The 27,628-nt window shown below is 32.0% G+C and overlaps 1 protein-coding gene across 2 annotated transcripts in view; it reads right to left on the bottom strand.

The window, feature by feature from the left end:
- Positions 1-6,356: 6,356 nt before the first annotated feature.
- The window catches only part of CycG (cyclin G), a 29,676-nt gene continuing 8,404 nt past the window's right edge, over positions 6,357-27,628 (bottom strand). For both annotated transcript variants that reach the window (XM_014233398.3, XM_070111577.1), the window contains exons 2-6: positions 14,964-15,982; positions 14,613-14,852; positions 13,974-14,348; positions 13,641-13,855; positions 6,357-12,412 (exon numbers count right to left, since the gene is read on the bottom strand). In XM_014233398.3, the coding sequence (XP_014088873.3) occupies positions 12,337-12,412; positions 13,641-13,855; positions 13,974-14,348; positions 14,613-14,852; positions 14,964-15,962 (1,905 nt within the window). In that variant the 5' untranslated portion in view covers positions 15,963-15,982 and the 3' untranslated portion in view covers positions 6,357-12,336. The remainder of the gene's footprint in view (positions 12,413-13,640; positions 13,856-13,973; positions 14,349-14,612; positions 14,853-14,963; positions 15,983-27,628) is intronic.

Genomic DNA, 27,628 nt, shown 5'->3' on the forward strand with positions numbered 1-27,628 from the left:
TGTCTCGACGTACTATTCGCAACACCATCACCATCATGCATTATTGGATAATATTCGAACGAATAGACCACGTCCAGCACGCCGTGAAGAAAATATAGCGACCGTAGCTGAGCGTGTACACGAAGACCGTGGAGAGTCGATTCGGCGCCGTATGCAGTAACTCGAACTGACGTATGGAACGACTCGGTGCATTTAACGTTGAGGTCCTTAATTGCAAGCGTACAAAATACAGCTTGTGCAAGAACTGAAGCCGCTTGACCTTCCCAAGCGACAGCGCTTTGCTTCATGGGCTCTTGAAAAGTTCCAAGAAGATTTGAAAGAAATAATCTTTAAAAAATAAATGCCAAATAATGTACTTTTGAATGATAATAAACATTTCCCATTAAATTAGAATTTGTTTTTCTTAAAAAAAGTAGGTAACCTCGAAATAGATCACCCTTTTTATATATATATATGTATATTAAATGCATGTATGTAATATGTCGCGCTATCTTCATTGTCAGTTTTTCTCTCACTTTTGTTAATTTATTTTCCATTCATTAGCTTTGGCTGCTCGAGCTCACATTTTAGCGCCTTTGTAAGTTGACTTTTGTAAGCTGCCACTGCCAATTAGTCGACAACACAATGCAGGTTGACAAATTGTTGCATACGTGTGTTATTTCTGTAGCATCTTTGAATAATTTTGTCGTGTAAAAACCAATTCAACCAATTTTCAATAACCAAATTCATACACACGCATACATATACAAAAAAGTTTACATGCAACTCCAACTTCACATTCGTACGTATGTATATAAAAAATTAGCGCTTCACTTTCTGCTGCATGGCTTACTTTAATTACACCCATTGCCTGTGTGACCTACCTTCACCCTCTGCTCGAGCATTTTCACGGCCATTAGTTGTAGATATAAGTACAATATATACATTATATGTAGATATGTACATCTAACATACAATGTTTATAACATTGCACAATTAAGTGGGGAAATTCGGTTTGCTTAAAATTGCGCGTATTTTGGTTTATCGTGCGATCACACATGACCACCCACATATACACAAATCGTTGCAGCTTGAAGGTAAGAATTCCACAATTATTGGAATTTCCAAAGCCGACTAATTTTACTTTTTAAATTGCTAAACAGTTTCATATTTTGAATTTTATTTTATAGACTGACGCAGTTTACTGTTCACAGCACAGTTATAGTAACACTTGATAAAAATGTTTCTATTTGAAGGCACAAAATTTCCTAGCGGAAGGTCTGTTCAAAACAGCAAAAATTTACTGGGGATAAGGATAAAAATCCAAGCTTAATACACAAACCCAATATTAACTTTTGGCATCTGCAGGGATGCCATTACGCTTGGAAAAGAAACTTGCAGCACCCCAGAGAAAAATTTAATATGAATCTAATGTTGGTATCTCATAGGAGTGGATATATACCCAGCAACTCTGAAGCTGTCAAATTGTATTGTCAGTTGCCCTACGGAGTTGTAAAATCAAAATCTGAAAGAATCTCTCAATACGTTGGAAAAGAACCTCTTATAGTTTATAATTGAAACCAACTTGATTTAAGCGGACTATTCTGATTCACTTTTAGCATTATAAATATGAAACTCAATGAGAAAGAGATATGCAACATAAATTGACTCAGAAATGCTAATTTTCCACCAAATTTATGCATATTATTCATTGGAATTACATATTATTTCAAAGTCTTGTAATTAAATTTTATTTTTAAATTTTTGGGCTATGTTTACTAGGCAACACCAGTTCAAGTATGCATATACCAATTATTTAGTAAAAACCACACAACAGCCTGACAAAATCACCTAACTCAAGGCCGTTTTCCCCGAAAAATCTGGTCAAGATGAATTACCAAAACCAATTCTATTTATTTCTTATTATTATAAGTCAACATTAAATAATAAAAAAAAACACATTTACCATTAAAAAATATTGACAGTAGCAAAAGTGTTTGCCTCTAACTCAGTGACTGAGTTTTTATTTTTGGTTTTGGTGGCAAAACAAAAAAAAAAGAAGAAATATAAATAAAAATTAATATGAATATGAAATAATAAAAAATTTAAGCAAAACTAACAACAAAAAGTATGAACTGTAAAAATTAACATTTTAAGTAGGCCACGACGATGTCGCGCGTTGTTTCAGTGCCCCACGGTCGTGTGAAGTTTCCGTTGGTTTTTTGGCTTCTTGCATGAATCATATGGACATACGCTCTGATCGCTGCGTTTAGTGCAAACGCCTCCAACACTTTTTAGTGTTTTTGTGGCCAATGGAATCAGCAGTATTTTAGCATGTAAATACGTAATTCTTTATATATTATATTGTATATATTTATACTGTCGCATCCTGTTGCACCGAGTATAATAGCTTTGTGCCCGAATATACTATATATATTTACATATCAACCGAACTTTCTGAGGACAAATCCACCCACAACTGCTCACATAATGTAAATGTGAGTAAACTTCCCATTGACTTTATACCGCATATATCGGTTAATATGTGAGTTACATATCTGGACCAAGAAAAATGAACGTATCATCTTTGAAATACTTTATGTAGTTGTCGAAAATGTAGAATTCAGTCTAACTCATAGACCAATGCCCATATACTAAATATAATGAAATCGCTTATTTTAGTGGTCTTTATGACGAATAAATCGTTCGAATTTTGCCTTATCTTAATAAGATGAGCTCAAAACATGTTCTCGAACATTTAATGCTCAAGGTAAATGCAAGCAATCCAAACCTTAACCTGACACCAAAATTGTAATTTTCGATTATTTTCTGGAGGATTTTATACCATTTATAGTAGTTAATATAGGTTATATTTTAATGAAATTAAGTGAACATGTTTTCTTAAAGATAATGCAATTTGGCGCTTAATATGATGAAATCGGTATTTACCTTGGTCTAACCCCCATACCTGAAAATATTTCCCCGCCTTACAGCTTCGCAAATTGCGTGAGTATAAAATGTTCTGTTCCGCCCGAACTTCGCGCATCCTTACAGGTTTTGTAACATTTTTATGTGTTTTAAGTGCGTGTCGCACGCCATTTAAAGGTGCGTAAACCATCGGAGTACCCCAATGTGAGACTTCACTTGTGCTATAGACTATTAATCATCCAGTCATTCAATAGTAGTTCAATGCAATTTGAAACGAAGGCTTATGTATATAAAAATAGGGAAAATTAGGTATTAGCGTTTATCAGCTTGGTGAACTCGTAAATAAATGCATTGTATATGTAAAATACTAAATTACAAATTTAGCTTAAAAATATTTATACCAAATTGGACCCGGAGTGGTCATTAAACACATTCAGGGGTGTTGTAGAATTTGATAGTTGTTAGAATCAAAATTGAAACCGATAAAAAAAATTTAGTAGGTGTCATAAATTCAAATATTATCGGTTTGACGCTCGAAACAGAAATTATATCGGTTTTGTTTTCACAAACAAAGCAAGAGGATATTCGCTGACAGATTTGAAATGTAAGTTAAGAAAATAATTTATATTATTTTTACGATTTAATTTATCATTATTTCTATAGGGAAAAACATAGGAATAAAACACGAAATGTCATAATTATTGAGTTTATGGAAAAAATAGAGATATTTTAAGAGGATTTACCAAACGTATAAAACTAGTCTCACTGATGAAGTTCATCAGAAGTACGAGGTGGTTCAGAGAGGAGCCAAAAGAGTGGGAAAACCATAGTGTCGGGGGTATCACAATCGGCCTAGGTGTGTCAAAAGACAGCCACTCTACCTACCAAACGTAATAAATGTAATTTAACTCCCAAATGCGACTTTATTCAATCGATAACGTGATATAAATCTGTAAAGTTTGCATGTATACAAAACTACAAGTAAATGCAAGAAAAGTTTCACATGCGACTCCCCCGGTGCATCAAGTGGATTATTGTGATCCCTTAATATCTTCCTTTTAATTCTTTCGTTTCTTTTTTCTTCCAATAAAAAAAAAGCTAAAATAGCGGAAATCATTGTAAACGTTATTAGACTTTATTCAGTATTTTAAATTTATCAAACTGATGATTATACAAGTAAGTTCAGGAACTTGGACGGCTGTCGAGCGTGCAATCATTTTATTCCGCCTTACTGCCAATGGTAGCTTTAAACTTCCTAGTGAAATTTACTATTCTGGTAATGCTGTCCCATGGAGGAAGAGCTAATGGTATTTCATCACTTAGGGCCTTCATCTGCCGGGACGAGATTCCCTCTGACAAACAATTCTGCCGTCATTTGAAGCATTTTATGTTCGGCTGCTTGATTGATTACATATGTAGCGGAGTAAGACCCAGCATCACTTCTAGTGGATTGCACCCAACGCGCAATTGCAGGCAAGTCGTTGCAGCTCCGATAGTTGAAGTCCTACCGAAATTTGCGATGCTTTTGAAGCCCAAGCCATCGCCCCATATGTAATAATCGATCTCACGAACATAGTGTACATCTAACTAATAATCCTTGGGTTGCAGCCCCAGGATTTCATGGCGATACGATTGCTCACTAGGATTGCTTTTGTAGGAGTTGATGTTCAATCCAACCCCACTACACCATCTCTTGCCAAGCCTAATCACCTTTTTATATGATATACAATTGTGATTGAGGCGTATACGTAACATTCTTTAAGTACGGTTCATACTAGGGCTGATTATTCGATACGTTTGTAACCGTTCGTACGAATACAAACAGAACAGTACTATTCGAATAGTCGTTCAACTGCGACTTTTAGAATAGTTGCTCTACTGCGAGTGTTTTAGTAAATGAAAATTGTTTGAAATCCAAGCAGCCTTTGGGTTTTGCCTTATTGTTGTTTGAATGAACGCTTACTATTTGAATAATTGACTACGAACGTTTAACCGAAAAGTCGACAACTTACGACTATGCGGATAGTGCAAACCGAATAATATTATTTGAATAATGAACTATCCGGTTAATGCGGTTAGTCGATTAGTCGAATACCAAGAGCTCTTACTCATACCAAAATTGTGTAGGCAACAGCAAACAAGCAGAAATCAGCTGTTTCTGTTCACATTATTTTATTCACCATACGTGTGGGAAAGTGTTGCATTCTGAAGGTTTATATTTGATCAAACGGCCACAGTATAACAAAAAATATTTTAAGAGATAAATTGTTAAAATTAACTTAACAAAAGTTGTCAAGTGCACAAAGTAAGAAGAGTTGTAAATCTGCAGAAATTAAAACACAGTCAAAACAAATTTTATTTAACAAATAATTTAATTTACAAACAAAGTAAATAAAATGCACGAAACTACAGAAAAGAAAGGCTGAAAAGGAAAGAGAGAGAGAGTGAAAAGAAAATAAAAAATTAAATTTCTATCCTCCTATCTTATGAAAATAATGCATATAAAAACCGAGAATCAATTTTTAAATTTAGCATAGGAAGCAATGCCCGATTCACATACAACTTTCCTCGCTTTGCTTGACAATTCATATTTCCACAACGAAGCAAAAGTCAGCTTTGCGCTCGGCTCGACTTTCTGCGTCCGTCATTGCAGATATTACACTCATATATATAAAAATGCAATTTTACAAATTTTATTTACTTTACATATGTCAACCGTCTCCGGTGCGACGTGGAGACGCAAATGAATTAGGTTTTTTCGAAATATCCCTTCAAAAAATATCGAAATTCAGTTTATTAAACCTTCTGCATACAAAAGATATTTTTCCATTTCGGACACTAAAATTTCAAACTGCTTCGTGTTAGTAATTTTCATTTTTATTTTAATTTGAAATAAACGCGCTCGTTTCTATCTCGCTCTCAATTACTACAACGACAAGGAAATACTGTTACCATATATTCTTTTCAAAATGGAGAATACGAATTTATTTCGATAAATGTCGATAACGCCAACAGGAGTCAAATAGTCGTTCTTATTTCGCTTTAAAAGGACTACGACAACGGGAATAGGTGCGCATATCTTTTTTCATTGTTAAGTAACCTCAGTTCGACTTGGAGGTATTTTTATAAGAACTAACGTGGCTAGAAAAAACTACTTAAAATCTTCTCCTTTGGGTGCAAATTGCTGGCTAGTTGCTATAAAATATGCACCTTTAAAGGATATTATAGCTTCGGTGCAGCCGAATTCTATCGGTTAAAGTTTCGAGTATTATGTACAGCTTACGAAAAAGCATACAGGAAATTTGTTTAATATTACACGCTTTATATATTTGCTGTTTCAGGTATTTAATCGGTGATTTCACGATGAACAGTACGCTAATTGCGCAATATACATATAAAATAATATATGTAAGTATATATGTATATTGCAAAAATCTGAAGACTATATGTAAGTAAGAAAAGGATGAACGATCTTTGCATTTTATTTTCACCGTTTTATATTGTATATATACATGTATTTATGCACACAAATTGTATATTTTTTATTTTAAATTTATTGTTATTACTTAATTTAACAAAGTCTCATTTGGAATAAATATATTATATATTATAAATACCAAAGAATTCTTCTTAGTTTAAGTATGTATATATACTTCATACGCTTTCTGTTTTGTTTTTGTTTTATTTGCGCTTATAAATCGGATTTTTTATTATTTAAAAAGTAGTTTTAATTCATTTTGTTTTATATTTTTTATGATTTTCGACAATAAGTAAAACACACAAATACAAACACACTTTCCTAACAGTATCGTGCTACTAAAATAAATAAATCTTTGCGTATAATTCGCAATGCTTTTTTATGAGTTAACTTCGCTTAATGCAAGCTTTAATTAAAATCTTAAAATGTTTGCACATGAAATGCTATGCGTGAAAAGCAAAATGCCTTAAATAAATTAATCACTTAAAATAAAACACATTTACACATTACACAAAATATGTGGCATATGAATACATTCATTTTAAAATAACTGTAAGCTGGCCAATATAGCGAATACTTCACATACATACATATGTAGTTAATAATCTACATTTTTCTGTATAATTTTACTAATTGTTTGGCAATTAAGGCCAGGAGTAAAGTCATTTTGATCTTAATTATGTATGTCTGTATATGGCTACGATAAAAGATTTTGCTACATTCGAAAAATTGGTATGTGCGTACTCGTACTTAAAAACCAATAACAAAAGCAATATATTAAATTTTATATGCTTTTAAAAATGTGCTCAGCTGCTTATTAAAATACTTCCACTACAAATTATTACATATTTAACAGATTTTTGTAAAATTTTTTGCTAAAAATATATTAGCTTGAAATGTTATCATTGTTGATGGTATTTAGTGGTTCGGTTGGTAGCTTATTTACGTTTTAATATCACCATTTTAAACATTAACATTGCCACTATAAAATATTTATGTCTTTACTACATCACAAATTCTAACAATATGTTTGATATTTGATACAATGATTTTTTTGTTTGGTTCAATTGAAGTTATTTTCAATGCAAAGGCTTTGCGTTAATATTAGTTAAAAATGATTTTCTCAAATACACATATTATATAATACAAAATAACAACGCTTGCAAAATTCTGCTTTCCCCTTTTATGAGCAATTGAAGTAAAATATATATTTTAAGTTGGCAAAACAAAAGTCAAAATCGATAAGCAAAAATCATTTAAGAATTATTATTCATTTTTGAATACTTGTATGAAAATGTTTTAAATAATAAACGCAAATCGATGTGTGCATCATTTCTCTTAAGAAATAAATGTTATAACCGAATTTTTATATGAAAATGTATTGGCAGTAGAGACCGAAAATAATGATTATTGTTGCGATTTTTAAATGAAAAAATCAAACACTTAAAATCGACATACGATAAAACAGATAACGTCGTGTTATCATTTTTCGACGAACTTAGCATTTGCATGAGGTTTGTTTTTATTTGTTATGATTTTCTTCACCGATAATAATTATTTTGAAATTATTATTTTTGGGCAAAAACAATAAAAATCACAAATATTCATTATTGATGATTATTTTGAAATTATTATTTTTTGGGCCAAAAATTAAGTCACAAATATTTATTATTTTTGAGCAAAAATAAAAATAAAAAATAATGATTATTAATTTTTATTTTTATAATAATGATTATTAATTTTTATTTTTATAATAATGATTATTAATTTTTATTTTTATAATGATTATAAATTTTTATTTTTTGCTCAAGATAAAACTTATTTATGGTCTCAGGTTTTTTAGGTCCCTTAATTGTGATTTTTTATTTTTATTGTTTTTTTTTTTGGTTTTTTTTGCTCAAACTAAAACTAACTTTTGACTTGAAAATTAATTTTTATCTAGATTTTTTGTAAAATAAATCGAAATTAATCATTACCGGTGAAGAAAATCGTAAAACCAATGTATAATCATAATTACGTGGTTTTTTAAAATATAACTTATAATCATTACGGTCTCCGGTTGGCAGTCTTTCAAGAAACTCTAATATTAAAATATTTGTACAAACACTTTATGTTTGTAAAATGAAGTTAACAGCACTGAAAGTTGGTGCATATATACGTATATGTATGGTATATATATTCGTGTCAGGTTCAGCGCATTGTACTTACTTAATGTCCTTGCGTACGAGTTACATGTACTCACTTTGGTTGCCAGCGCAGCTTGCATCAGACGGACCAATAGAAGATATCCCGCGTTCTGACAAAGTGTACAGACCAAGCAACAAGTCACTTACATAAGCAGAAACTGTGTTGTACCATTATTTAGTCACTGCAGAAGAGCTATTAGCTGTAAGAAATTTAAATTTAACATTTTTCTTCGAATGAAAATCAATTTTTTTTTTTTTTGTGTTTTAGTTAATTTGTTATTGGCATTAGGAAAATTTTATTTTAGCAAATCAAAAATGACTCGCAAAAATGCCAATTACACATATTTATTTTCATTCATATACAATTTTGATCATTTCCAATTGTTATGTTTGCTTACAAAATGCTCTTACGCAGGCTTTTTGCAACATTTGCATATAATTACTGTATTTTACAGCCTACTGTTTAAAAACAAAACAAAAAAAAAAATAATAATAATAATTAAAGGCTATGCAAAAATAGTAATAAATAAAAATAAAATCATTCGAAACATTTCAAAAATGGTTTGGCAAAAACTTAAAATTGTATACAGTTGAAATTTGCTGTTTACTCCTTTGATTGCCCGTGAGCACTCACTACACGCATATTAAGGTATACTTAATTATAAGATGTATATTTGTTGTTTGTTGCCTTAATGTAGTTTTAGTTTAAAACAGGTCCTGCGTACGTACAACTAACAATTAGTTTTATGTTGTTTTGCAATACTTTTTAAGTTTCCACTTTAGTGTATATTCTTTTGGATTGTATGCATCATAATTTCATTCAAGTAAAATATTATGATTAAAATAGCTTACACTAAAAATGATTTAATACAAATACTTAAAAGTATTTAAGAAAAAAGCTGAAAGCTGCTTACATTTTGTTAATTTCGCTTTTTGTTTTTGTATGTGTTTGTATTTCGCAAATAATCAATGAAATTAATGTCCTAAATAATATTTAGTTGTTGCTTTTGGCAAATATCAAAATTGGGAAAACTTTTGCTTACACTTAAATAAAATATGTGTGTTGAAGCGAAAATTGAATTTCAAAACTCCCACCAACAACTTGCTACAAGTTGTAAATCTCTGCTTGTTTGCAATAGGTTTGTTTGTTCATACTTAAATATTAGCAATAAAATTATTAACAAAAAAGATATTCTAAAAAAACTTTGAATACAAAACAAAAATAATAATAATAAAAAAAAAATCACTCCATTGAATTTAATTCGAGGACAACATGTGAATGTTATAAGCAATTTTGAGCATGAAAATAAAACAAATAAATTGAGAAATTTACACAAACTACGTGCATCTTCCAAACATGTTGAATGTGAGAAATTAAACGTGGCTTGCACTGCTTGCCTTTTACTTTGAAAACTTCAGTCTTTTTTGACTAAGTGTAACTCGCTCGTTTCCTCGCTCAATTTAGTAACTATGAGCGTGCGCTCTGAGTAGCACTACTAAAATACAATGCCTGGCATTGTGTTCACTTAGTTCTGTCAGCCAAAATGAGCCGACAAAAGAAAACGAAAATTGTCGATTGCGCAATATTTTCTATGCTTCTTACGAAAAAGGCATAGGCGCTTGAGACGAAGAGAGTGTGTATTCGGTACACCTCACTTCGACTCGAAAGCGTTTCTGTATTTATCCATTTCGAATAAACACATTCACATTTCAATCGAAAGTGATTTTACGAAATGCTAACTGTTGCCATTTAAATGTTCAATAGTTTTAATTTTGCCAAAAAAAACTGAATATCTTTTTATATCATACCGTATTTATATTTGTGTGTTTGTCTATTTGTTTTGCATATCTTTATGATTGTTCGAAATTCGTCGAAGCTTCGAAATTATCAAAATGCTTGCTGCTGTTGTTATGTATTGTGTCAATTATGTGGCGAATTAAAAATTTTGTTACAAGAACGTGGCAGTACAATTTTTTTTCACATTCTTGACACCTTTAAGACACAATGTATGCTTTGATTTAACTGTTTTTTGGTTTTAATCTTAACGAGCAAGTGTCAATGTGAACGTTCTTAAAATCAGCTTATATACTTAAAGTTTAGCGCGTCTTAATCAAATTTAAATTTACAATTTTTTGTTGAGAATTTTGCTTAAATTATTTTATAGTTGTTTTTCGAATTTTAGAATAAAATATTTTTGTACTTTTTTAAATTTTTTGTTGTTCTCTTGTTTTGTGTACTTCTTACTACAAATTTGGTGTTACGTAAATAGAACTAAAGAAAATTTGGAATAAAACGTTTATTTTAATTGTATCATATCGTTTGCGTTTTTAATTATTTTGTTATGATATTTTCATTGTATACAAAGATAACATTACAGTATATACTAATTATTGTAGTGGTGATATATATGTTTTTTTTTGCATTTTGTATAATCTAATTGAATTTTTTTTTTGTCTATTTTCTTTTTAAATTTTTTATTTTAAGCTTTTGAATATTAGTTTTTTTGTTTTTTGTTTTTTACCAGAAATAATTTAACAAAGTACTATAATTAAAGAATAATACAAACAAACGGGTTGACATGACATAATTGATATTGATTGTAGTAATTTTTCGTAATTATTAATTATAAGTAAATAATTTTTTTGTTTTGGGTTTTTTTTTTATAAACTTTTTGTTTTCTTTATAAATGTTTTGGAATATTTTTTGTGTGAGCGAACCCAAATGCAATGTCTTGATGGAATAAGACACATGCTCATCTCATCAACAGCAATTTGTAGGCATTTCCGTTGTGCGCGCATGCGCAATACTTTTAGCATGATCCGTACAACTGAAATACTTAACAAATGTACAAGGTGTTATCTTAATTAGTTCGTTTAAAACGAAATATTTTCGAAGGATTCGCTGTGAATTTTTATTCTGCCAAGAATTTTTCACTACTCACTTCTACGGTTCCTTGAAAAAAATGCATCGGAACGGCATCAATCCTTGGTATGATGGTCCGCAACATTTATTTAGTTTTTTTTTTTGTTTGCTTTTTGATTTTTTTTTTCATATTTATGTTTTTAAATTTTTTTGTTTTTGTTTTTTTTTTTCTTAAGTTTCGAAATAGAATTAAACATCTTCCCTATATATACGCACCTTTCTATATGTCTCACTGGTCGTGGTCTTACATATGCGCCTTCTAACCCACATATTTTTTGTTTTTGTTTTTCCTCTCTAAACATTTCTACTATCGTACGTATATACATATACTAAAACAAATAAGAATTCTTTCGTAATTATGATGCATAGCAAAATATACACACATCGCAGAGTCGGGAGCTGGGTGTTATAGTTTAAAAAAAAATATATATTATTATTTTGATAATTTTTGTTCTCCTTTAAAACTGTTGATTCCTCGCTTACGGATTTGACATTTACTCCTTGTTGTTTACTATAAATATTTTTTTCTTTTCAAAAAGCAAAATATCTCTTGTTTCTTGCTTTTATGCAGGATATGTTGTTGGTGTTGTTGCTTTACTAACTCATGTTGCTGCTCTCGAGCTTTTCAACATCGTATTGCATTTCATTGTAATCTCTTAATTGCAATTCGTTCAACAACAATGCGCCTCCATGTGAAACAATATCTTTTGCTTTTCCCCTTTTTTTTGCGTACTCCTCTACTCCAACTCTCTAACCGAAAAAAAATATCCTGCAGTTATTTGTTGAGTTCGTAAGCAAAAATCTGATGTTCTGATCGCAACCTCTTATGCGCGTGTACTGTACTAACACTGTTCAAAGATCGGAATAATGGGTGAAGTGGGCCAGTCCTCCTCCTCCTCAGAGCTAATGCTTTCAGTTCTGTAAAAAGAAAATTAAAATTGTTAAATTTATAGGAAAATCTAAACAAATATCTTGATTGGTTTATGCTTTATGCTGTATAAATACTTATATACTAATAAACAATATTGATCAGACTTTTTTGATAAACAATTGATAAGTTATACTCTTTAGATTATGGACATCACACCATTATACTTTAGGAATTTCACATGACCAATTTAGGTGCAATGAACTTCTATGCAAAAACGACAACTTTCTTACTCATATACGTAAAGTATTAATGAAAAATACATTATTAGTATTAAAGAAAATACACTTATGTCAAAAATATAAAAGCATTGCTTATGAACCAACAAACATACTTGGAAAAGCTGTCTGACGCGTAAAGACCAAAATTTCTAGAACATTTTTCCAATATAAGTTTATTATTTTTACTTTTGAATGTTTTTTTTTTTTTTTGCATAACTTTCTATATTTTATCTCCCTGCCAGCCAAAAGTAATAAACAACGAACGAAGTGTGTATTTGGCAGATAATGAACTAAAAAATAGCACATCAAACAACAAACAAGCTACATGTGCATAGTACGTACATACATATATAAGTATTTCGGTTAAAGCATATGTTTTGAACTTTTACCATACATAAGCGAACATACAGGCAATACATATATATATGTATATGTATATTCTGCGCACTACATACTACAAGTCGCAAATACTTATGTAAATATTTTCGTTTATACATATTTATGTATGGCTTGTTGGCTATATAGATTTGCATATGTGAGTGCGAAGCTACACGCGCCAACAACAATAAACAATGAGTGCGTATAAGCTTTTTAAGTAAACATGCATATGTAACTATGTATGTTCCCCCCATATATTTTTGACTTGTATTCCTGAAAGTGTCATTTGCTTATATAATCGCATCGACATGGGAATAGATGCTTAAATGAATTTGTTTTTCAAGATTGATCAAAAGTAAACGTAGAGAACTTATTTGTTCTAAAAATATACAGACTTACGTACAGCGAAATTTATGAAACAATAAATAATGTTACATAAATTATAATTGTAATCTTAGTAGAGACATTTTAGAACCAAAATTACTTTGCTTAAGTATTATGGCATAATAAAATATGCGCCATAAACTATTAATTAGAAACGAAATGCTTTATAAAATGATTGAATGTTGACACTATTTTCTTTAAAAAAAATGCAATTAGTTTAAGTGTTCAAACTCACCTTGAACGACAGCCCTCATCCATGACATTCGCTTGGCCTTCATCGATGGTGGGTAGATCCGTTGAAAAACGATTGGTTGGACGCAATACTTTCAGTGTACGGCTGGACAATTTCCAAACCAAGCGTTGCTTGTAGGGCTGCTTATTTTGACCATTGTAGTGAGACAGGATCTCAGCCACAATGGAAAAGCCACAGCTGAATACGCGATCGGGAATCTGAAATAATTTTTTATACAATTTTTAATTAATAAACACACGTACATATTAACAAGAATTTGCAATATTTAATAATATAATTTCTATTGTTTGCAGACATAAACGCACAATAACTCACCCGCAAATATTGCTGCAGGAAAAGTATATACTCGAATACGGGTTTTAATTCGGGCCGTTCGCGTTTATAGGACGCCTTAATATGGAAATCCAAATGTAGACACATCAGTATTAATGCCAATGTTGATGGTGCTATAACTGTCGTCTTGACATCGCATAGCAAATTTTCCAAACGATTTTCTAAGTCTTCCAACTTGATCATACGTTGATAGAATTCATAGAATTCAGCGCATACCTCCTTTGCCAAATTACGGAAAAGGGCGTAGAAAACGCGCAGAATGGTGACAGCAGTGACCGGGGTGGTGCCCATTTGAACGCCCAATTTATTGGCGATAACACCAGCCATACGCTCTAAATCACCAGCAGTGCAACCACACTATACAAAGCAGAATGAAAGGATTCGATTAATTTTCAAACTAAAGAATTATTGTGTAAACACTACACTCTGCATTTCGTGATTTGTGTACGACAGTTTTACATATTTACTCACTGTTTATGCCTCAAAATCAAGAAAAAATCAAACATAACTTAAAAGCAGTTTGATATACTTGATACTCGTTGATTTTCAATAAAACCAATTACTTTAATTTTGAATAAATAATGCAAAACTTTACGTGACACTTACTCTTTACAAACTTACCTGTGAAATAGTAACTAATTCTTCCGCGGGTATCGGTTTTAATCCTAGCTGCCTGATAGCCAAGTGAAATGAGGCAACACTCATGCAGGCCATATGCTTCGGCTTCACAGCCATGCGATCAAGGAAGCGATCCACAAGGCTCATTGCTGAGAATAGCACATCGGAGGGCAGCTCATACCACATTTTAAGGCAACGTAAAACATACGCGGAGCCATCACGTCCACCAGCCGTCACTTCACGCTGCAGGCGAGTAAAAAAAAATTATTAAATGCATATAACATTTTATATTACAATATAGTGCGATAAAAATTTAATTATAATTGAGCAGTGCGTTTCGTTTTGTCAGCTTACCTTGGATTCTCTCGGCATCAGCAATACAGTGTGGTATTTATCCTGCAACACATTGTATTCGTTCAACATACGATACAGTTCTTCGGATGACAAACCGTTTAATTCATTCTTCTTCTTATTTGAATTTGGGGCATCATTGGCGCTATTGGGATCGGTGTTGGTAGTGCTGCTGTTGTTGCCAGTTTTATTGACGTTGTTGTTCATCTTCATATTTCTATTATCATTGTCCATTAACGAAGACTCCAGTGGTTGGTTTATGTTAGCAGGTGTTTGTTGTTGTTGTTGTTGTTGTTCTAGCTCATATTTTTGATATTCCAAGCCAGCAGCACCCGGTGTCCCATACCGGCCCTCGTCAGACATCCTCCACTCATCCACATCTAAATCCACAGTATGCATTGCTGCAATACCGCTTCCATTCGCTACTGCTGCCGCCAACATCGTTGAGTTCATAGCTTCCGCCATTGTCTCTCCGCCCATCATACTATTTGACGGCAATTCCGATTGCTCGCATGCCGACTGATTATCGAAATGATGCTGATGATAATGCAACGGATGATCCTCTTCCTCCTCTTGCAGGACATCAATATTATTGATATTCATATTGTCCATGTTTAAAGGTGAAGTCTGATGATGATGGTGATGGTTGATGTTGATGTTGTTGTTGATGTTGGCGGGTAATCCAGTTATTGGCGAAACCGACGACGACATCGATGAACGCTGCTGCATCAACTGCTGCTGCACGTCAAAACCGTTTATATTGCCGTTCACGAAGTTATTGCACTCGCCCAAACTCAAATTGATGTTGTTGACGTTGACGTTAGCGTTGGCGTTGGCGTTGACGTTAGCGACAAATTGACAATACAACTGCTGTTGATGCTGTTGTTGTTGTTGTTGCTGTTGGTGTTGGTGGTATTGCTCTTCTTGTTGTAGAGTATTTGACAAACCACTATCAACGACGGCGTAATTGGCGGCAGCAGAGTAGCGTACAGGGACAGACATTGTGAGGGCTGGCCTAGTACCTAGTTTTGTGAATTGAATTTGTTGTTTGGTTTAAGAGATTGAAATTAACGTTACAAATGTTTTGGTTTTTGTAAAATTGCAATGCTCAAAAATGCGCGTCTCTTTAGCCTTTGTCTCTGACTTCTTCTTATTGTCGTAGTTGTTTTGGTAATAGGCCAACAAAAAAAAATTTGTTTGATTTTATTTTCAGCCACAAGTGGAGAATTTGATTTGGATTGATATTTTAAGCTTACACTACCTTTTCTGTGGTAGGTGAATATGGCGATATCAACGAGAAGCACCACAAAAGCGATTTCTCGTCTTCTCTATGAGTGGGTTCTCTCAATCTATAGCTTAAAATTTTCTCTCTTTCGAATTTTCACACTTTACAGACGAAAATAGTTCGCTTGCTTGCAACATTACAAATTCTCCAAGAAAACACCAAAGTAAGAAACTAAAATGCGCCACAAAAACCACTTTTTGTAAAAATTTTAACGAAATGGAACTTTCACGCTCTCTCCGCTCTCTCTTTTGATAATATGTGGTAATGTGGTTTTTACCTTTGCAATTGAATGCAAAACTGCACAATTTAGTTATTCTTACAGACCGAAAATAAAATTTATTGCTTGCTACTTGTGTCGTACACACCGGTCACAATGACAGTAGTGGAGCTGCTCGCATACGCTGAGAACAGTTGCTGAGAACGTTCAAAATGCTGCTGCTGAACTACTTTTGCGTACAAGGGACCTTCGTACAATTCCTTTCCTCTATTTTTTAGATGGAGGAAAATAGACAATTTGCAAGCAACAAACAAACAAAACCCTCAAAGATTTTTGAAATTATATTAAATAAAAAATATGTCCCTTTAATAAAATGTAGTCAAAGTAACTATTAAATACTTTGAACAGAATTAAAGTAGATACAAAAAGCACGATTAGATTTATTATGTGAGCTTCGCAGCTTTTTTACGATAATAAACACTTGCGCTTTCTTAATTTGATTTTATTTATTAATAATTTGTTTATGTGTGTGTTGAAACACAATTTATGTACTCGAATAACTTCGATTCTTGTACAGAATTTTAGAAAAATATGCGTCAGAGAAGTAGTCACTAGCTTCTCTCTCTCTCTCTCTTTAAATACTTGTATATCCTTTTTATCTAGAAAACTTACGTTCTGTTTGGGGGGAAATGATTGAAGAGAAAATAATTTAGTAACAGTTTTAATAAAATTTAATGGGTTTGTAATAATAACTATATTACTACATTTATTAAAGCTGAAAAGAAGTATGTTGGTTGATTATTTTATACTAGGTATATTTACTTATGTATATATAAGGTGGTGCAGTAATGAAATGGAAAATATTTGAAATATTAATGTGTCATTGAACTGTGAAAATAATTAATTACAATTAACAACACAAATGTTTTAAAATAAAATTGTGAAATTCATAAATTATAATGAAGAATAAATGCAATAAAAAAGCAATTAATAATTTTTTTTAGAAGGCAATAATGAAGTAAGAGCAGAAAATTAATATTATAATAAGGAAATTTAAAATAAAACTACATAAAAAAATAAAAATTATATAATATAAATATTTATAGAAAAACAAAAATATTAATATTAACTCTTAAAACATTTTAGAGAAAAAAGTATATATAAAAGGTGAAGAAACTTAAAAACTGCTATGTTAAATTACACACTTGGCCTTGGTGTAGTGACCCTGAATATTCAACTTTTAATAAAACAACAAAAATAAACACTAAGATTTTCATATAAAATTTGTTTACAAACTATACTCTTCTCAAGGATATGCAAGCCATGGCAATGACATATACAGCTAAGGGTGTGACAAGTAGGTGTGTATGTACATACATATATATTTTCAAAAACAAAAAAAAAACAGTTTTTCATGTGTCAGAAATTTTAAAATAGTATACAAATATTACAGATTACAAAATAGCAAATAACATTGAGGCGCACAGAAATATTCAATTAACAAAAATGAAACGACAAATTAAAAAATCATACTACATACAACAAACAGACGACGAAAAAGCAGACGACGAAAAAGCAGAAACTGCTACAATGGTGTCAAAGTCAAAGTTCAAAGCGCTAGGCAGCCATTTGTTGAACTTTTACATGGTGCGCTGTTAGGCAACAGATGCCCGAATCAAAATATATACACATATTTGTTTTTATAGAAATAAATTACACCAAAGATGTATAAAAAACTAGCATACATATAATTGAAAATAGTGCTTTGATATGGTATGCAAGCAGCAGTCAATCACACGCTATGATTTATCTAACGGATGTTGTGGCAAAGTGCAGCATAGCACCGCATCAGCGCTCGGCAGGCAGCAGGCAGCTGGCCCCAGCTGATAATTGTGGTGTAGAGTGAGATGTTAAGTGCTATCTGGAGCGCTTGCAACCACGCATGCACTTACACATTCGACATACGTACATACTGCATGCATATAGTACATAAATATACCGAGTTGAGCGTACGTGCCTAACACGCTTCCCCATTGTGGCACAAATTTATTGAACCTAAAACGCTGAGTAGTGATGGACTGTGCAGATGTACAATAAAAATAATTTGTGGTAGCGCAACATTACTGAAACACTCCATTCAACAATGATGAAATATTCGCAAAATTTCAGCTTTTATTCACTAATTTTTATTATTATTTATACACTTGTTTTGTTTCATGTACATACATATGTATGTATGTATGTGCGCAGCAAAACGATCACAAACAGATCCATACGTCAGTCTGTATAAGCGCTTGTATACAAAACAAAGCAGACAGCGTAATAAGACCAATAAGGTTGAGTAAATACTAGGAGAAAATATAAATGATGAAATGCAAATGAAGGCACGTACAAAAGCAACTGTATGGACGCACCACAGTATATGAGATTTCTCAATACTTCATATTCAATTAAATAAAAGCATAAAAGAAATTGATTGAATAATAAAATTCATAATTTATACGAGGCCTACACTCGAAAACAAACAAATAAAATGGAATTCAATTTTCTTATTGGTACAAGCTGTTGGTCAATATCAATAGCTAATATAGAAAATGAATCAGAGTTATTTGAATGAACATTTATAATAAAATATGCATAGATTTAAAGAAACCACAAATATTCGTGAATAATTTTTGACTTCAGAAAAAATTACAATCTATATATTTATATTGTCATGCTTAGCATGTAAGTACAGTTTTTTTAATAACCAGTTATTTTACAAAATTTACAGTTGACTGTAAATGTCATTGACTACTCACATCTTCATACACATGTATATTAAAACTTATATTTAGGTTTAATGTTAAAGTAACATATACGAAATACAAATTTCAGAATTTATAACAAAGCTTTTCACAAACTGGTACATTTAAAATAGCCGATGGGAGGGTTTTCTTCGAGTCACAAAAAGTTTGCAGTTAAGGACGACTTTCAATAAATGAAATTTCCGAGTGTTATTTTAATAATTATGGCAGCCCTGAACGTTAACAAAGCGCATATCATCAAATATAATACCGATTTAAATATTTGTAGCTGCATTTCAAAAATAATTTTCTTAAAACGCAATAAGTATTTACTGCAACATAAGAAGAAATTTTGTTAAAAGCCTTAACAGTAAAAATATGTGTGCACAGGTGTTTTTTAAGCCAAAATTAATGCAAAACATTTAAAATCTAAAAATGTCGTTAAGCACACATAAAGTTTATTTATGTACACATTTTAAATGACTAAGAAAAAACAAAAGCGAGATCGACCTTTGCTTATAACCAGCGAGAGTGCAACAACCAGCACACTGAGTACAGTGACTTTGAAAGCAAAGGTTAAACAACATTGCCAGAGAGCTGCATTCAAATGCCATTCAAATTGGTAATCTACGCTACCTGTTTATTTAAATTATAATTTGTAATTTGATAAGCGTATAATAACTATTCAGGGCAATTTGATAGAGTTACCAAAACACTTGTTACGAACATTTTGAATCATTTGACGAAAACAAAGAGCACGTCATATATATAATAACATAATTCGATGGAAGTGAATATTGAATCACGGCTGTTTCTACCAATTATGCTGCCCAATCACCACTGAGCTTCCGCAATAAGTAGCCACAAACAAAAATAATAACTCTTAAATAAACAACTTAGACATTCAAGGTCACCTGACTCAACTAACAGCAAAATAAATTGAAATTCATAACATAGATTGATATGCATATCTAAAATACATATATTTGAGATGTATATGCTCGTATATATACATCTATTTTTTTTATAATATAATTGAAAGTGACCAAATTCCCAATCAACTAATGAACGATGCTAAAAGAGTTCAGTGCACCACCTTCCAACTTGTTGAAATGCCGAACAGCATTAGCAGCAGTTTCAGTTTGACAACAATTGTAAAAGAGAAACAAAAAAACATGCAAAAATATGTTATGTAATGTATGTAATGTATGTTTCTTACAGCCGTTATTATTTTAAAAAGGTACATTCTAATTTCAATGTCAACCTTAAACCAGAGATAAAGAGATGCCCCACACACCTGTCATTGGAAATGAGTGAGCAACTCACCTACCCGACTTTGACAGTTGACTGAATCGGGTAGGTTTTGACGTTTCACAATTGGAAAGACTGGAACGGCCAGATTGAAATTCTACCAGAAATATTTGTGAACGGAGGGATTTACTGCAGCCGTTCAAGATCACTAAATAATGTAAAATAATGAGAATTAAAGAAAGTGCGAAATTTAAATGTATTTGATGAAATGTTTTGTATTGTTATGCATCATAGTATAAATCTTCAATTGAAAAGTATTAAAAACATTTAATTGAGAGCTAACAAGCTTAAATCACTTTATTAGGTATTGAAAGCCAAAGTATTGAAATTTCAAAATTCAATTGTTTTAATATAACATAAAATCATAAAAAAAAGAATTATGCTAAATATTTTATCCATATATTAAACGTCCAATATACTTATAATAATTTTTAATCGTAATAAATGTTGGGTGTTTTAATTTAAATGCACAAAAATTATTATTTTCTCCGATCTGGCTACAATGAAAAATGTTATAAAAAACGCAAGTTTTGAGGTACTCCCACGCTGGAATAAGTTGGGCATCCCTGCTTAAAGAGTCGGACTATTGAGTAGATGATTAATAATTTCAAGCTGATCGAGCAAAGTACTTAAACGATGTAATGTCGGCAATTGCATTTAAAAGACATATATGTATATATGATGTCTGAATTATTAGTAGATAATTGTATTACCCGATAAGCTGAGTTGTATACATAAAAAAAAATACACAAAAACGCAATAAAATAGGTACCATAATTTTTTAGGTCAATTTCGGGCCGAAAACCTAAAATGTTTATAAGAACAATCATCATCATCCGAAAACCATCATTTTTTATATACATATATACACATTTAATAAATACATACATATACCTGTAGCCATATGCTTGAGTTATTCGACGTGATAACTTAATGGAAAAATACTGACCAAGCACAACGAAACGTAAGCTGGTAAAAAAGAATAACCATGCAAAATGAAATTACCAAAACTGAGTAAACTGGTCGAGAGAAGTACATAAGTGTACACATTTATTAAAACTATACACTTCCGCTAACTTTATGCTTGATATAACAGTTATTCTATTTTGGAACAAATAAAATGCATGAAGAAGACAACTTAAGCAGAAATTTTATACCAAATATCATGTAGATATGTATATTTTTATTTGTATATTATTACATTGGCTAAAAAAGGCGGAGAGAGTACGCCCACAACTAGATTTTACTCAAACAGAGAAATAAGTAAATATTTTTCGTTGCTGCGTCTAACGACAACATTTTTTTTAGTTGTTTATCTACATCTTTTGTTACTGTTTAATAGCTTTACTTTTCGAAAAATTATAAATATATTTACAGAATGACGTGATATCTGAAATTGTACAGCGTCAAAAATCAACTCCATCTATTTAGGGTATGTGAAAACCAACAATAAATTTACATAAAAAAGGTCTAATAAGAAAGTTTATGTTTTGCTCTTTTTTGCGGATAGCATGCGTAGAAGAAACCACGAAATTAGTCGATTAAAGTACATATATATGTAAATTAATAACAAAAACAAATAAATAAACGCCAAAGCTATTGCTGTATTACTTGCAACAGGCCAAAATGTAGCTGCTCTAGCCAACAACAATTGCCCAAGCGTTATTAAGCTAAGCAAGTGTTTATCCATAGAGAATGACGCGTTTTCTACATTTTTTCATGGCAAAGTCGGTAGCGTAAATTATTGCATATTTTGTGGAAAATTTCAATTGCATCTTTAGCATGCTATGCGTGTGGGATGGCCATATTTAGTAGTCGACGTTATGCGGGACAAAAACTAACAAATGTTAAGCCGCACGCGCGCTCTTTTACATGATTAAATAAGGCAAGAAAATAAAAGCAAATATCTAAAAAAAATTGTAGACTAAATTTAGCAAAAGAGAAACTTTCTGTTTAATATATGAAAAGTCACATTTATTGTATATAAGAAAATCTAGCCTGTTCGTTCTAAGCCTGAAGAAATAGTTCTGCATTTTATAACGCACAAAATTACGTTTTAATTTATAAAATAATTATTATGTATTAATAATTGTCTACCGTTTCTATTCCGCACTTATGCATATAAATTGCAAGTCATGCTAATGGCAACAATCAGTCGATGCAGAAAAAAAATACGAATTGAGCACTCTTGCTCGTTTCGCCGTTTTCATTTTTTGGTGTTCGTGACTTTGACTTTAGCTCACTGGAGTTTGTTTTGCTGTTACAGTTTCTTTTTTTTGCCAGATTTCTAATATTTCCACTAACAATATAACAATTTTTGTTTGCTTTTGGTTGTGTGGTTTTCTAGTGTTTTAACGTTGTCTTGCTTTTGAAGGTCAACATTCACAGGTTGAAAAGGAATGAATTTTGAATTTAAAAAAGGAAACGTTTTTTACGCAATTTTATTTAAAAACTCAAAATTATAAACAAAATTTTAATCGTCCGATTCTTGAAAAGAAAAAGTAACAAAAAAAAAACATTAATCAAAGCGTCTTAACAGGCGTGCCAGCCATAAGTTCAACAAACGACACCAGATAAGCAGCCAATAAACTAATAAGTCAAAAGCAAGTCATCTAGATCTCACCAGAGGATAACTTTATCAATGCGTTAATAAAACGCATTTAATTTAAAAATACATAAATAAATTCAGGATGTATGGCTGAAATGTTCTTCACTGTGCGCTATTAAATGCTAAGCTCGTTAAATTAGCCAACCCATAAAGTGGCCAATTCATAGTAGACATTGTTACCTGAGTACATTTGAATAACAAACACAGTTTGCCCGACTTCTTGAAGGCAATAAAACTGTTGTCATTTATTATGAATATTATAAAACCAAATTCACATAAACATGCAAATGTAAGTAAATAAACGTTCAATAGTGGTGCCGTAAAAAGCAACCCTAAAAAATCGCAACAAAAAAAAATGAAACTACGTTAAATGCTGCGAGGCTTACTTGTTTTAGTCTTTGCACTGCCAAACTGTCTGGTCGAGTCGCATATCAAATGTTCTGCTTGCCCGACAGACGCTTTCAGTACTAATTACTAATTGTTTTAGCACGTCAATGCTTCGTGCGCTTGCTAAGCTTTGTTTATTTACTTTATTATTACTTAACAAACGCGTTAAATAAACAGCGCAATAAAATATGATACCGATAATGATGATATGTTATTGTAATCATATAAGCTATGTATAAGTATGTAAAATTGTTTTTGCGAAGTAATAGAACAGTTAACAAACTCAAACAAGTGAAGTTAGTTTGACGTCATAAGCGAGGTAGGTGTTATCAATCAATATATATAATATGTATGTTGCTGCAAAAAAATCACTCAATATTGGCAGACTATTGAACGCCTACCAACGTGATTCATAATTTAATATACATACCTGTTGTATGCTTTAAATACGTATGTAAATTTATAATTCTTACGTATCAAGTACATTTTTATGAACAATCTTTTTTGGTATAAATTTATAATGCATATTGTTTTCCTTTTAGAACTAGGCGTTCAGAAAACCCTACATATTGCTTAAGGAATTCGATTTAAAATTAAAACAAATATATGTACTTATATATATGCATGTAATTGTATATTCATTTGAAATTCAAATAATTTCGAAGCTCTCATACCGCATGAACATATATTTTTAATTAAGACATTCAGACACAATGGCACAATTCCACTCGAAACAAACATATTTATTATGCAACCTTCTAGTATATAACATATGATTCAAATTCAATATTTAAGAGCTTATTCAGCGCAAATTAGAACGCTCTTGAATTGGACACTAAACAATCAGCTGGACTCAAAGCCAACTAAATAAAGAGAATAATTGTACTTGACTTTATTTACTCGTACATATATATATAAAAAACAAAAGTCTCACTAGTTGTGCAATCATAAAGAGGCTACATATTTGCCAGGCAGGGATTTTGCACTGGGCGAACGCTTACAATAGAATTCACTGCAACTAACTATAATTAAAGCATAGAGCACTTTCAGTCATCTGGATCTAAAAATACTCTTGTATATTATACGTGTGTGTAAGTTTGTTAGGACTGCTGCCCGACCGTATAGAATTATCAATTAAATTAAATTAACTCGAATGGGTAAGCAATAAGCCATAACGGCAATGAGGGAGGTAAGTGTAAATAATGTTGAATAAGTGTGTCTATTTTGTTAGGCAAACAAGAACTCTAGTGCACGTGATGCAATTGGAAAAATCATATGATAAAAAAGTACATTTACAGGCATGTAAACTGAAATTTTATTTAAAGAATTTTGACTTTTTATTTCGCGCTTGCAAAATATGTGTACGCATTTCTTCAGAAGTAACATTTAAGATAGACATGTATAGTACACAGATATGTATGTATGAGTGCATTTTATTACCTTATTTTTTATTTTATTGCCATTTCTTCAATTAGCCAGGCAAATATTTACACAGTTAATTATTGATTTTTACTACACCAATCTAAGAGCTACATACATACATATATAAAATTTAAAACAAAACCACTTCTTGCAGGCAATGAACTTTGGAGTGCATAAAGCCTACAGTGGGTACATAGCCTAAGTCAAAGCTTCAAGGTTAAATTAACGAATTTCGCAAAACGTAATGGGAGATAAAACAAATGATACTAATATCAGAGTTAACAAACTGTGTAAAATAAAAGTCAGCGCTGCATTTAGTAAACAACTGAAACGATTTGTCATTGTTACCGAACATAATGCATACTGATAAACAACTGCTAAGTGGTTTGCGATAATGATTGCCGAACGTGAATATTTGTTATGGAACTTTTTCTAGATTTATAAATCAGCTGATCAGAAGATCATAACTGACGAAGTTATACTTCACACAAATTCCGCAAAAGAAAAACAATAAGAGGAAAGGGAATACCTCTACAAACCTAAAAACCCTTGCAACAACATACTGTAAACGACATTTTCGTTGCATGAGAAGTTAGCTCAATGGGCTCTACTGTGAGTCAGTGATTTCTAATTAAAAAATTACCACCAACAGCACAGGTATTGCGCTTAGCAGGATACCTTCAATAGGGTGATACTTATACGACTATGTAAGTGGACGCGTGTCAGAAGAGGGTTGACACTTACACATGTACATACGTATGAATGTATAAAAACTACGTGCACACGTCTGTGACAAAACTGCCCGACGGCTTTTGTTTAATGGCTTCAATTGTCTCTAATTTTAATGCAAAGGTGTGTTAAATAAAACAAGTTATGGGTAGAAGAAATCATTAAAATAGCCAGAGTTTCAATTAGGGGTTGAATCTGCATATATACATATACATATAAGGTATAGCGTAAACGCCGCAAACCCGAAGTTGAAAAAAAATACAAAACAAAATTTCAAACTGACAGTGTTATTTGCAAGCCTTATAAAGACTTTATTTTTAGAATTTAAACAAGAATATTGTGTCGATATTTATGAGCAGAGCACGAATGCGTCAAATGAGTGCACAATATGATCGATTTTTCTAAAAGTACCATATAATTAATTCTAACTCCTTTGTGTGGCATATGCTAATATGTATAGTTGACAACAGCAGGCGTCGAGGCATTTGCTTTCCACTCGACTTGGCATCCAACAGTGGTGTCATATACCCCTTGAAAATTTTTTTTTAAATATAACGCAGCAAGCAACATCAAAATGCGCTTCAAGTGACACTGCTGCTGCACACTCCACTTGACTTACTATGCAATATGATGGCTGCGAAATATGAATTTTTTCAACAGGCGTGTCGATTCCTGACAATGCCAGCTGCGGGCAATGCCAGCTGCGGGCTATTTGACAAGCTCAGTTAAATGAAACTACACTCGCTTGCAAAAAAAAATGCATTCGCGTTAGCAACTACACACATATGTATATGGTTTTATAAGTATATTACACACATAAAGTTGGAACAGGAATGATGAAGGCAAGCAATGTCCGAGCTGATGAAATATGTATCGCGAAAAAAAGCATAATTTTTAAAGAAAAAAGTATAATGAAACTCGAATTGGCAGTCCATTAAACGAAAATTTCACTTTTATGAGCAAACAAACACAACAGTACAAATTTATTGTTGGAAAATGGTGAACAACTACTTGGTATTGTTTGACGGTGTGTCGCCGTCAATATTGCTATTTACACAATAATGTGTTAAAATTACATAAAAATTTCAAACGCACGAAAATCCCTTCATGCCATCAGTAACGAGACACTTGTGAGCAGTAACATTGCATTTCGCCATAAATAGCGGTAAAGTGATCAACCGAAAATACTCGTACTTGTGATAAATATTATGAAATATTTTTCATTTTGAAAGAAAATATTTAATACAGCCACAAAAATGATGGCGACTGATGTTAGGTTTGCTGTCTGTTGTCAAGGCTGATTTATTTACTTATGCACTCAGTAGTTATCTTCCTTACTTCGTAATTGCAGGTGCGAACTAAAAGTTAAAACCAATTGCAGTGTACTGGCAGCCTGTCTGAGTAAACAAATACGTATATTTTTATACTCTCGCAACCTGTTGCTACAGAGTATAATAGTTCCGTCCGTCTGTCCGTCCGTCCGTGCAAGCTCTAACTTGAGTAAAAATTGAGATATCTTTATGAAACTTGGTAGACATGTTTCATGGTACCGTGAGACGGTTGGTATTGCAGATGGGCGTAATCGGACCACTGCCACGCCCACAAAACGCCATTAATCAAAAACAAATAACTTGCCATAACTAAGCTCCGCAATAAGATACAAGACTGTTATTTGGTACACAGGATCACATTACGGAGGGGCATCTGCAGTTAAAACTTTTTTTTTAAAAGTGGGCGTGGTCCCGCCTCTAATAGGTTTAATGTGCATATCTCCTAAACCGCTAATGCTATAATAACAAAATTCACTGGAAGCAAATGTTTTTAGCACTTCTATTGACGGTGTGAAAATAGTTGAAATCGGGTGGCAACTCCGCCCACTCCCCATATAACGGTACTGTTAAAAACTACTAAAAGCGCGATAAA

This window comes from Bactrocera oleae, chromosome 2, assembly GCF_042242935.1.
Source record: "Bactrocera oleae isolate idBacOlea1 chromosome 2, idBacOlea1, whole genome shotgun sequence".
In the NCBI taxonomy this organism is placed as follows: Eukaryota; Metazoa; Arthropoda; class Insecta; order Diptera; family Tephritidae; genus Bactrocera; species Bactrocera oleae.